Below are 13,154 nucleotides of genomic sequence, written 5' to 3'. Positions count from 1 at the left end.
AGCGCCATTTCCTTTCTTTCATGGTTTTCAGGTAATAGAGTATAGAAAACCTGAACTGTCTAGGGCTGTGTGTTCTCTGTCATAAGAGGTATTTAGGGGACAAGTATATCCGGTATTTTTCTGTACTTGTCATGTCTTTATAAGGATAAAAAGTGTTTATATATTGCTGAGAAAATAAATCTCTGTTCTCCAGTAATATGGATGACCACACAAAGTAATCTGTATTGTAAGCATTTCACATGAAAATGTAGTAATGATAAAACCAGACTAATATTATGATCAATACAGAAGAAAATGATACCAACATTCTTGACTTCTCCTGATCCATAAAATATTTCCATTATATTTCCAGATATTCAGGAAAAGCACAAACAATATCTAATGGAGAAGACTGAGACTCTGGTGGAGCATAGACCCCCAGGAACTACCCTGGAACCACAAAGATTCCTCATCAATGATCGTTATGTGAATCTGATTGTAGTCTCCACCGATCAGTACAGGGAACGTTCCCAGAATGAGATAATACAGACTGGGGTAAAACATGAGAAATGCTTGAAGGAAACACAAACTAGACTGGAACACATTTCCCCCAACAAGCTGTTCCGATGGAACCACCAGTCAGAATGTGTACCAAATGTAGTAATGGTGAGCGGAGTGCCAGGAATAGGGAAGACCACACTGATGCAGAAGTTTGTCTATGACTGGGTGACCGGAAAACACTACCAGAGATTTGCCTTTCTCTTCTTCTTCAGATTCCGGGACCTTAATAGACTGGGAGAGGTCAGCTTGGAGGAGATGATTCTTCATCAATATCCATATCTGGAGAGTCAAATTGGAGATATTTTACAAGATCCAGAGAGACTTCTGTTTATATTTGATGGATTAGATGAAAGTATTCACCAAATGGATTTCAGATCAAGTAAACTGTCCAATCCAAAACAGAGATCACATTTTGGTGAGATTGTGGTCAGTTTGGTGAGGCAAAGTCTTCTTAAGGGTTGCTCTGTACTGATAACCAGCCGTCCAACCAGAGTGTCATCAGTGGATACCAGTGTTTTCCAGAGAATAGCTGAGATCATGGGATTTCTCCATGGAGACAGACGGATCTTCTTCAATAATTTCTTTGGAAATGAGGAATTATCAGAGAAGGCTTTTCATTATGTGGAGGAGAATGACATGCTGTACACTTTCTGTTATATCCCATCATACTGCTGGATCATCTGTACAGTGTTATCAATGTGCTTCAGATCCCAACCAATCACTGATCAGCTGATGACATCATTACCCAAAACCGTGACACAACTCTTTGTGACTTTTGTCTCCAACATTCTGACCAATCACACCCAGAATAAAGATGGTGGTCACACTGCCCGGGAACTGCTGACCTCTATTGGGTGGACGGCAGAACATGGAGTCATGAATCACATGATTGTATTTGATGAGCGTCATCTGGAGTCATTCAGTGTGAGAAATGATAATCATGTCTTTTCATCTTTCATGATAGAATCTGGTCAGCCTCCTGATGTGGATTACACCTTCTTACATCTCACTCTTCAGGAGTTTTTTGCTGCTTTAGTCCACTTTATGAACAATAATCCTAAAAGATTACAGAAAACACTTGATGAGGCTGAATCTTACAAAGACGGCCGTGCTGAAATATTCCTCCGTTTCCTCTGCGGTCTCTCAGATTCTTCTACTAGATCCATGTTAAAGTCTCATGTGGGAGAATTGTCTACTCAGGCTGCCAGACATGTCATCACCTGGATCCAGAAGAAAATACCAGAACAAGGATCTTACAAAACTCAAGAAGAAAAGAGAGAGCTTCTTAATGTATTCTACTATCTCTATGAGAGCAGGAATAAGGCTCTGGTGACACAATGTATTGGATCAAACAAAGTTGACTTTTCTAGGATCCCCCTTAGCCCTCTGGACTGCTCTGTGCTGTTTTTTATCCTTCAATCCTGCAGAGAGACAGAAGTAAATCTAGAGAGATGTAATATTCGGAGTGAAGGATTGAGGAAACTTATACCGGCTCTACACCACATCAAGAGTTTGGGGTACATATTTAATCTGAATAATCACATTGCTGTAATAATTTGGTATTTTTAGGTGTTTTTTCCAGAGAAATGACTAATTATCGGTGTGATTTGTTTTCTGTTATATGCAGACTGTACACATCTATTTATCTGAATACATCAGATAAGACTTAAAGTGAATGTAAACCCTTACATATACCCAGTGAAGGGAACAGCCTCAGATGATACACAGAGATGAAACAAATCCTCCTACATATGTTGTATATGTATATCTGCTGTCTCCAGCTTTATACACTGTTTAGAAAGTGAACGTTGTGTTCAATTGTTTTCTTCCTGTTCCAGCACTGGGTGTGGAGTCTGGGCATACACTGTGTGAGATGATTGGAGGAAAGGCACACCCCCCCTCCACATAGGCAGAGGAAGGAAGAAACATGCAGAGCTGTTCTGTGAAAAGACAAGCTCTCTGCTAATCTATTTATAGCACTCGCTCCGATACAAATTTCCAGCTGCTTTTATCTCCTGTGTCAAAGAGCTTGTCAGAATTTATCATGCTGATAACAGAGGAACGAAGCAGCAGAAAGACACTGGACACGGGGCTTTGAAGAGAGATAAGTAAACACTACAGATATATGTGCCCAGGTCAATTTTCAGGAATGGGGTTTACATTCACTTCAAAGTAGAACTAAAGGCAAAACCTTTTATTTTTGGATACAGTAAAGGAAGGTTAAAGGGTGGGAATACCACCAACAACCCTCTCCATCTAATGCTGACAGCTATGTACTGTAATTTGGGCCTACAACGCCCTCTGGAGGTAACATGTGGTAGGTCGTTGTAACCAAAAGAGAAATACATTTCTTATGAAATTTTGAATCTTACCCAGAAAGAAGAGATGAATGAAGTTGGTTTTTACCTTTTGATTGATAGAAAACTGATCAGGGTGGGTTCAGTGCATGTTATAAAGTGGGTGTGAATGAATATATGTGAATAGACCAGTGTGCTTTAGGTTACTTTCACACGGCTCTGTATCAAAAACATACAAAAAATGCATATGAGTTTTTGCTGCATTTTTGCAGTGGTTTTCCTGTATTGCTACATTTAACATAACACATGATGTGTTTTTGGCACGTTTGTGTTGTGTTTTCCCCATATCACTTCCCACTATCCAAATACAATTTCCAGTGTGACTATGCAGTGCTACTTGCTTGCACATTTGATGTGACTTTGATGCAACTTCAATGCTACTTTAGAAGTTCTGGAACCTGGGTTCCCAAATTGCATGACAAGGGAAATCGCATTATATTCAATGATGTCCCTCTGATCATCTCAGCACAGTGCAATTTTGGAAAAGGTTCCTGGTGGACTTCAGTGTGAATTCAGCCCCATAGCCTTTTATGTTATATCACAAAAGTCACATCAGCATAGATAAGAAGCATTCCTATACACTTTGATGGATCAGTGTTTTTCTAACCCTCACCTCTCCTCCCTGGTCATCCTTCATCCATTGATTTTGATACAGCTGTGATTTTGGAGCATTCCCTGGATCCTTCATTCGACCCTTTGAAAAAACTCTCCACTCTGGTTGATCTATGTACATTGCAGGGATTGTAACAAACTTTGTTGCAGATTCATAGCTTTTGTTATTCTGAAGAAATTGCTGTTTGTCCATGTGCAGAGTGAATGTGAATGGGAGTGATTTTATAATTATCAATCAGCTGCTGCACTTGCAGGGCTCTAATAAGGAAAGTCGCAGGGTCTGCATCTCTTTAGACGTGGTTTCCCTTTGGCAGTGTCTCACCAAAAATTAAATTTTTGTTGCGGGGATGCCCAAATCTGACTTGTATCTTAGTGCAGACTTCTGGGAAAATTAGTGAGCCAATCACACAAGCAGGACATGACATTGTCAGGGGGCGTTCTGTACACCATACTGTATGTGTACACCATCTCTCTATAGCAGGGGTAGGCAACCTTTTGAGCACAATGTGCCGAAAAATATTTTCAAAGAAATTGAGAGTACCGACTTCACACACTCAATCACAAAAAGGATTTTTTATAAAGTAAATGCTGTAAATGACTTGATTAGTAGTGAGAAGTTAACATCCTGCACTCACGCCTCAGATCAGCTCCAGTTCTTGCACCTTCACACCTCAGATCACTGTCCCCCCTGCTAATCTGCCTTACCACTGTAACCCCCTGAACATCTGCCCCACCACTGTAACCCCCTGAACATCTACCCCACCACTGTAACCCCCTGCACATCTGTCCCACCACTGTAACCCCCTGCACATCTGTCCTACCACTGTAACCCCCTTTCTCATCTGCCCCATCACTGTACCCCCAACACATCTGTCCCACCTCTGTTCCCCCTGCTCATCTGTCCCACCAATGCACCTCCTTTCACATCTGCCCCACCGCTTTACCCACCTGCTCACCTGTCCCACCACTGTAGCCCCCTGTACATCTGCCCCACGTACCACCCTGCTCTTCTGTCCCACCACTGTAACCCCCTGCTCATATGCCCCACCAATGTTCCTCCTTTCTCATATGCCCCACCACTGTACCTCCCTGCACATCTGCTCCACCACTGTACCCCCATGCTCTTCTGTCTCACCGCTGAGCCATCTTCTCTTTTGAACTTATCTGCTCATCTACCCCACCACTGCAACCCCCTTTCTCATCTGCCCCAACACTGTACCTCCTGCATATCTGTCCCACCTCTGTTCCCCCTGCTTATCTGTCCCACCAATGTCCCTCCTTTCTCCTCTGCTCCTCCACTGTAGCCCCTGTACATCTGCCCCACCTCTGTACCCCCTGCTCATCTGCCCAACCACTGTAACCCCCTGATCATCTGTCCCACCAATGTACCTCCTTTCACATCTTCCCCACTGATCTACCCCCCTACTCTTCTGTCCCACCACTGAACCTCCTTCTTATCTACCCCAACACTGAACCCCCCTGCTTATCTTTACCACCACTGAACCCCCTTCTCATCCTTCCCACTACTGTACCTCCTGCACATCTGCCCCACCACTGTACCCCCTTGCTCTTCTGTCCCACCACTGTTACCCCGCTGCTCATCTACCTCATCAAAGTACCCCTTTTCTCATCTGCCCCACCACTGTACCTCCCTGCACATCTGCCCCACCAATGTATCCCCATGCTCTTCTGTCTCACTACTGAATCACCTTCCAATCTGTCCTAACACTGAACCCATCTGCTCATCTGCCCCACCACTGTAACCCGCTTTCTCATCTGCTCCACCAATGTACCTCCTGCATATCCGTCTCACCTCTGTTCCCCCTGCTCATCTGTCCCACCAATGTACCTCCTTTCTCCTCTGCCCAACCACTGTACCCCCGTACATCTGCCACACCTCTGTACCCCCTGCTCTTCTGCCCAACCACTGTAACCCCCTGCTCATCTGTCCCACCAATGCACCTCAATTCACATCTGCCCCACTGATCTACCCCCCTGCTCATCTGTCCCACCAATGCACCTCCTTTCACATCTGCCCCACTGATCTACCCCCCTGCTCTTCTGTCCCACCGCTGAACCCCCTTCTCATCTACCAAAAACACTGAACCCCCCTGCTCATCTTTCCCACCGCTGAACCCCCTTATTATCTGTCCCATCACTGTACCCCCCTGCTTTTCTGTCCCACTGCTAAACCCCCTTCTCATCCTTCCCACTACTGTACCTCCTGCACATCTGCCCCACCACTGTACCCCCTTGCTCTTCTGTCCCACCACTGTTACCCCATTGCTCATCTACCTCATCAAAGTACCCCTTTTTTTATCTGCCCCACCACTGTACCTCCCGGCACATCTGCTCCACCGACGTATCTCCATGCTCTTCTATCTCACTACTGAATCACCTTCTCACCTAACATTGAACCCATCTGCTCATCTGCCCCACCACTGTAACCCGCTTTCGCATCTGCCCCACCAATGTACCTCCTGCACATCTGTCTCACCTCTGTACCCCCTGCTCTACTGCCCCACCTCTGTTTCCCCTGCTCATCTGTCTCACCAATACACCTCCTTTCACATCTACCCCACTGCTCTACCCTCCTGCTTTTATGTCCCACCACTAATTCCCCTTCGCATCTGGCCCAACACTGAGCCCCCCTGCTCATCTGTCCCATCACTGTAACCCCCTGCTTTTTTGTCCCATCGCTGAAGCCCCTTATCATCTCTTCCACCACTGTACCTCCTGCACATCTGCCCCACCGATGTACCCTCCTGCTCTTCTGTCCCACCTCTGAACCCCTTCTACTCATTTTCCCCACTGCTGTACCCTCTTCTCATCTATGACATGCGTGATATGCAGAGTGGGGAAAGGAAGCAGACATGAGACACATCTACCTGTCCTGACACACTCATCCTGCTGATCCAACTCTTGCATCCAGCCCACATGCATGTATGGGAAGTATGGGATGTATGGGATGTATGTGTGCATATGTATAGGATGCACAATGATGAGCTCAGGTCAGGGGTATTTTCTGAAAGCAGTGGGCCTGTGTGCAGGATCATAAGATGGGCCCCCGCAGCTGAGAAAAAGTGCAGCACAGCAAAAGTTGGGTTTGATTTTCATTGCGCTGAATACTGGCTGTAGCTTAAAGGGACACAGAGTGCCGGGGTTCAGTAGTAAGTGACACAGAGTGCAGAGGGGTTCAGTAGTAAGTGACACAGAGTGCAGGGGTTCAGTATAGGGTGACCACATTTCCAAACTGCCATTCAGGGACAATTTTGCCAAGGACCGGGGGGGGGGTGTTGAATGTAGTCTTGGCGAGTGATTTGTCAGGTGATTGGCTTGTTTTAGCATCATATTATTTCTATTACTACATTGTAATATATAATGAAATAGTTCAACTCACCATAATGCAGAATCATGAGCTTCTCACTTGCCACCAGATGCAGCATGCCACCATCGCCTGCTACCAGATGCAGCACCGTAGCCTGCCTCCAGATGCAGCGTGTCACTTGCCACCGTGGCAGTGCGGCCCGGGGACCTGTTTTAGAGCATGCTGGAATAGTCCCAGAGGAGATAGAGGAGGTGGGTGGCAGTGGCTTTGCTAGGTTTGGTGTCACCCCACTGGTGCGGTAAAACATGGTGTCACTCCCTGCTAAGTCCCCCCTCAGTACAGACCCCCTTCATTAAGTACAGACTCCCCTCAATAAGTACAGGCCGCCCTCAATACTGACTCCCCCCAATAAGTACAGAACCCCCTCAGTACAGACTCCCCCCAATAAGTACAGGCCCCCCTCAATACAGACTCCCCCCAATAAGTACAGACCCCCCTCAATACAGACTCCCCCCAATAAGTACAGACCCCCCTCAATACAGACTCCCCCCAATAAGTACAGGCCCCCCTCAATACAGAATCCCCCCAATAACTACAGACCCCCCTCAGTACAGACTCCCCCCAATAAGTACAGACCCCCCCTCAGTACAGATCCCCCTTCCTGGGCTTTGCAAATTTCTATCAAAAATTCATTAAGAACTTTGCCACCATTGCACATCCCATCACCTCTCTCACCAGGAAGACTCTGACTACCTTTAAATGGACTACTGAAGCCCAGGCAGCCTTCACTCAGTTAAAGAAAGCTTTTACCTCTGCACCAATCCTACGCCATCCTGTTCCTGAGCTACCTTTTATTGTGGAGGTAGATGCATCTGAAGTAGGGGTGGGGGCGCTTTTGTCACAAAAGGATCCTGTAAATGCTGCCATCCACCCCTGTGCCTTCTTGTCTCGGAAATATTCCCCAGCAGAGCGCAATTATGATATAGGCAACAGAGAACTTCTAGCCATAAAGCTCGCTTTGGAGGAATGGAGACATTGGCTGGAGGGAGCTCGCTATCCATTCATAGTTCTGACTGACCACAAAAACCTTGAATACATCCGTTCTGCTAAAAGACTGAACTCACGTCAAGCCAGGTGGTCATTGTTCTTCTCCAGATATGACTTCACAATTTCATATTTACCAGGACCAAGAAACATTAAGGCTGACACCTTGTCCCGCAGCTTTCTTTCAGAGTCTCCTCCTCCGCTTCCTCCACAACCCATTATCTCTGAGGATAGGATTTTGGCTTTCACCCAGACTGACATCTCTGAGGCCTTGTTACCTGCACAGGCTGAAGTCCCTCCCTCCACTCCCTCCGGTATGCTTTTTGTGCCCCTGGCTCTTCGTTTGCAGGTATTGCAACAGGTACATGCATCAAAACCTGCAGCACATCCGGAGTTTGGACAAACTTTTGAGATTATCTCTCGCAACCTCTGGTGGCCATCGATCAGGCAGGATGTGTTAGCCTTCGTCCAGGCCTGTGAAGTTTGTGTCAGAAGCAAGAGCAGTACCTCTAAGCCGCCCGGTCTCCTACGTCCTCTACCAATACCTACCTGTCCCTGGACCCATTTATCTATGGACTTTATCACTGACTTGCCTCCGTCCCAGGGATGTTCCACGATCTGGGTGGTGGTAGACAGGTTCAGTAAAATGGCCCACTTTGTTCCGCTTCCGAAACTTCCATCTGCTAAAGAACTGGCATCTTTATTCATTAAACATGTTTTCAGGCTCCATGGGGCACCAATCAACATTGTCTCAGACCGTGGCTCTCAGTTTACAGCCCAGTTTTGGAAGGCCCTTTGCTCTCAGCTGGGGATTAAGTTATCATATTCTTCAGCATATCATCCTGAGACAAACGGCCAAACAGAAAGGACTAATCAGACTCTAGAGAAGATGGTACGTTGTCTGATGGCCAATGATGAGGTGGAGTGGGTCAACATCCTGCCATGGGCAGAGTTTGCCTTTAATAATTGTGCCAGCACATCTACAGGGACCTCTCCCTTCTTCTGTGTTTACGGGTTGCATCCTCGTGTGTGCTCCTTTGATCTTCCACCCTCTGATGTGCCAGATGCCAACACCACAATTGAAAATTTTTCCAAAATTTGGTCCGATGTCAATCATGCTATTTTTCGCTCTGTGCAGGCTTTTAAGAAAATGGCGGACAAGAGGCGCTCAAAGGCACCAGGATATAAAGTTGGTGACAAAGTGTGGCTATCATCTAGGAATCTGTCCCTGCATGTTCCATCTAAAAAACTTGGCCCAAAATTCATCGGGCCCTATGAAATTTCGGAGATTGTTAATCCTGTAACCTATAGATTAAAACTCCCCCCATCCATGCGCATTCCAAATGTCTTTCATGTTTCATTGTTGAAACCTGTTCATTCCAGCCTCCAAGTAAATGAACCAGAACCTGTGGATGTGTTGGACAGTCAGGAATATGAAGTGGCATTTATTCTTGATTCCAGACGAGTGCGCAATTCCTTACAATATCTCGTTCATTGGAAAGGTTTCGGCCCAGAGGATCGATCTTGGGTCCCAGCTCGTGATCTTCATGCTGACCGACTTAAGAAGAAGTTCCATCTTCGTTATCCAAGTAAGCCTGGGGGTGCAGGAGCAACCTCTCGAGTAAGGGGGGTACTGTCAGTACTAGGATCCCTTTAGGACCCAGCACAACTCACCTGACACAGCCTTTACCTGGGAAACAACAATGATTGGCCAGCTGACCTTTAAATAACTTGCAACAGCATTCAATCATTGCTCGTGTTAGAGTTTACCTTGTGTTTGATCCAGTTGATATCTGCTCTGTGTATTTCGTGTATGACCCGGCTCGTTTGACCCTGTTTGCTTGCTTCTGATTCGGTACCGTTTGGACTCTGATCTTCCTGTGTATGACCCAGCTTGCCTAGACTACGTTTTGCCTGATTCCACTAGTAACTTCATCTGCAGCTGTGAACTACAAGCACCAGACATCTATCCTCACCTGCAGCGGTGAACTACAACACCAGACACCATCTATCCTCATCTGCAGTGGTGAACTACAAGGTCCAGCAAACATCGACCTACATCTACAGCGGTGAACTACAAGTCCCAGCTGACCTGCTCTGCTCAGACCTGCTCATGGTATGTGCTCTTGTTCCTTGAACTCTTTGCATAATCAGAACACCTGAACTGTTACCTGTTATATGCTCTAGCCTGACACCCATTACCTGAAGAGTGAACCTTTAAAGGTGAATCACACTTCACATATAAAAGTGCTATTATAACCAACAATAATATATATATATATATATATATATATATATATATATATATATATATATATAAAAACAAATGAATTTGTGTAGAACCAGTGATCAAAGTATTAAAAACTCTAAAAATGCATAATATAATACCAAACTCATATGCTTGAAAAGTGACATAACATCAATCCTATTAATGATATATACAGGCATAAAAAACAAAAAAATGTGTGTATGTGTCCAACACACTGGTGTGAAGATAAAAAGGTTAAAATATATACAAAAAAGTCCAACACACTAGTGTAAAAATAAGAAAGTGTGAATCTATCAAAATTAAAAATAAAAAGTCCAGTCTTTAATGCAAATTACAATATTTCCAAGTGACTTGTGCAGGTGTCCAAAGTGACTTGTGCATACACTTAATCGCGAATCCTGTGTGGGAAGTGAAGTGACACTTGTGCTCCCCCTCAGTTCCACACTCACCAGATCCTTATACCCCTACAGGGGTAAAGCGCATTTAGTCAGATTTAGTCGCGATATCCAGATTGATCACCTTCTCCATGGCACACCAAACCATAGGGTATCTGGCTCAGTGGGGGGGAGGGGAGCCATGTATTCCCAGTATGTATTCTCCTCACAGCCACATTTCCTTCCCTCTCCCATCTCAGTGACAGTAGAGGCGGCTGAGCCCTAACTGTTTTTCATGTTTGTTCACTAGTCGACAAAAGGATTTCTAGGACAAGGCTGTGATTCTTTGCTACCTCCTGGCTTATACCTGCAACAATAAAAAAGTTGTCCGAGTAGTGGTAGAGCCTTATCTCCAAAGACAAATTACTGCCACTACTGCCAACAAAATGTTTAAAAAGTTTCTTGATGCTGTGTCAGTTATAAAAATGGCAAACACCAGGGGGAGATGGGCGGAGTCTAGCGGAGCAGACATGCATTGTTAGAGCTCCGCACCGCTGAGGAGAGAAGAGAAGGACAAAGCGGAGCCTGCAGGCTCAAAAGGTATCAATTTGAACCTTTTTGCCCCAGGGAACAAACTGTGAAAGTTTGGGCAGGAAATATGGTACTGGGAGGAAGCCGTGGCAGAAACAAAAATCACCTCACAAAGAGCTCATAGGCACTCACTGCAACTAAAACAGCTCCAGTCACCTCACAAGATACAGCATCAGGGCGCTCTCACAGATAGAAAATGTCACAGCAAGACTCTCCATTTGAGTCAGATACAGAACAAATCCTCTCACAAACTTCTCCACAAGCCTCCTCAGCATCCCCAGTAAGATTATTACAATTTGAAAAGATGCTTCATAAGGCTTTAAAACAAACCTCAGACCAAATAACAAAAAGCCTAACCAAAGAAATAAGAGAGCTGGGAAACCGCACCGCAGCCCTAGAAATAAAAATGGATGAAATTGAAATTACAACCCAAGAAAATATAACAGAATTGGAACAATTAAAAGAAGAGAATTTAATACTTCAAACTAAGCTCGAAGATTACGAAAATAGAGCCAGACGTTCAAACTTGCGCATAAGGGGAATACATGAAACTGTGCCAGACCTGCAATCTACTATTACTGCTCTATTACAAGAACTAAAGCCAGATATCCCTATTGAACGTTTAGAACTGGACAGAGTACACAGAGCCCTCACAGCCAAAAAGAAAGATGGACCCCCACGTGATATAATCACAAAATTTCATTATTACAGAACGAAAGAACAAATACTAATTGCTGCAAGAGAAAAAAAAGGAACTTAATTTTCAAGGACACAATTATCAAATTTTTGCTGACCTATCCCAACTTACTATTACTAAAAGACGATCCATGAAACCCCAACTAATGGAACTGCAAGGCCACAACATTATGTATCAATGGGGCTTCCCCTTTTCAGTCAGATTTAACTACCAAGGTACAATTTACAGAAGCAGATCAGCAGATGAACTACAACAAACCCTTTTAAAATTAAATCTGACAGAACCCACAAGCAGCAACTCTCCCACACGCAGAAGAATGGCGTCATCTTCACCTTCAGGCAGCACCCAGAAAATTTCAGAACAAAATGGGAATCATCATTCTCACAAAAGAGGCTTTTATGCCACATCATCCATGGACCAAGAAGATTCAATGGACTGAGATCCTAATTCCTGATATCTCTTCATTTATTATACTAAGAGATGGTTCTCTATAAAAAAACCTATATTTATAACTGAATGTAACTGCATTCTGATAGTCACATATTCTTTATGTTCTTTGATAGTATGTCAATGTTTGGATAAATCTATAAATGTTTGGATAAATCTATCCAAAAGTGTTACACACACAAATGGGACCTTCAATATCATGGGATCTTACAACTGTACCTCAAGTAATGTTGTGTACCTCATCCAATGCAAAAGGTGCAGCAAAGGATCTTATGTTGGTGAAACAGGACAGAAGTTGCAAGCGAGGATGAATTTGCACAGACATACTATCAAAGAACATAAAGAAGACAGTTTATGCACACCTGTGGGACATCATTTCTCACAATCGGACCACACCATAGAAGACCTCAATGTCTTAGTTCTTAAAGGGAATTTCAGAACTATCCAGGAAAGGAAAACGTTTGAACTAAGAATGATACTTCTTTTTGACACGAAGAATAATGCCTGAATTTAGATATTGGTTTCCTTACACATTATGCTAAAGTTTTACGACCGCTCTGTGATTAGTATCCCCCCCCCCCCCCGCATTCCCCCCTAGCTCTCCCTCTGTCTTATCTCACTAACTCTGCTGCTATCTTTATTACCATTGATTTGTATGTGTTTGGTTTTCTCTTCTTTTTTTTTTTTTTTTTTTTCTTCTTTTTCTTTAACATTCTGCTTAAAAATTTGTGAATCAGTACTGCTTGGACCTTGAAGAAGGGGACATACCCCGAAAGCTTGTCCTGAAAAATTGTATGTTAGTGCAAATAAAAAAAGAATCATGGACAGTACTCAATTTTCTCTGTCCTTTTTATCAACAAATTTACACGGCTTCTGCCTGTACCAAACAAAGGGG

General features: G+C 44.3%; 2 protein-coding genes across 2 annotated transcripts in view; both read left to right on the top strand.

The window, feature by feature from the left end:
- LOC141116654 (NACHT, LRR and PYD domains-containing protein 3-like) overlaps positions 1-2,210 on the top strand; it is a 168,202-nt gene extending 165,992 nt beyond the window's left edge. The window contains exons 5-6 of the mRNA XM_073609047.1: positions 353-2,057; positions 2,168-2,210. Of these exons, the coding sequence (XP_073465148.1) occupies positions 353-2,057; positions 2,168-2,210 (1,748 nt within the window). The remainder of the gene's footprint in view (positions 1-352; positions 2,058-2,167) is intronic.
- The window catches only part of LOC141117699 (NACHT, LRR and PYD domains-containing protein 3-like), a 2,363,088-nt gene that overhangs the window by 287,864 nt on the left and 2,062,070 nt on the right, over positions 1-13,154 (top strand). The window lies entirely within an intron of this gene.

Source organism: Aquarana catesbeiana, linkage group LG13, assembly GCF_042186555.1.
Source record: "Aquarana catesbeiana isolate 2022-GZ linkage group LG13, ASM4218655v1, whole genome shotgun sequence".
Classification (NCBI taxonomy): domain Eukaryota; kingdom Metazoa; phylum Chordata; class Amphibia; order Anura; family Ranidae; genus Aquarana; species Aquarana catesbeiana.
Note: the sequence above shows the minus strand (reverse complement) of the source record. Positions and strands in the feature narration are given on the sequence as shown.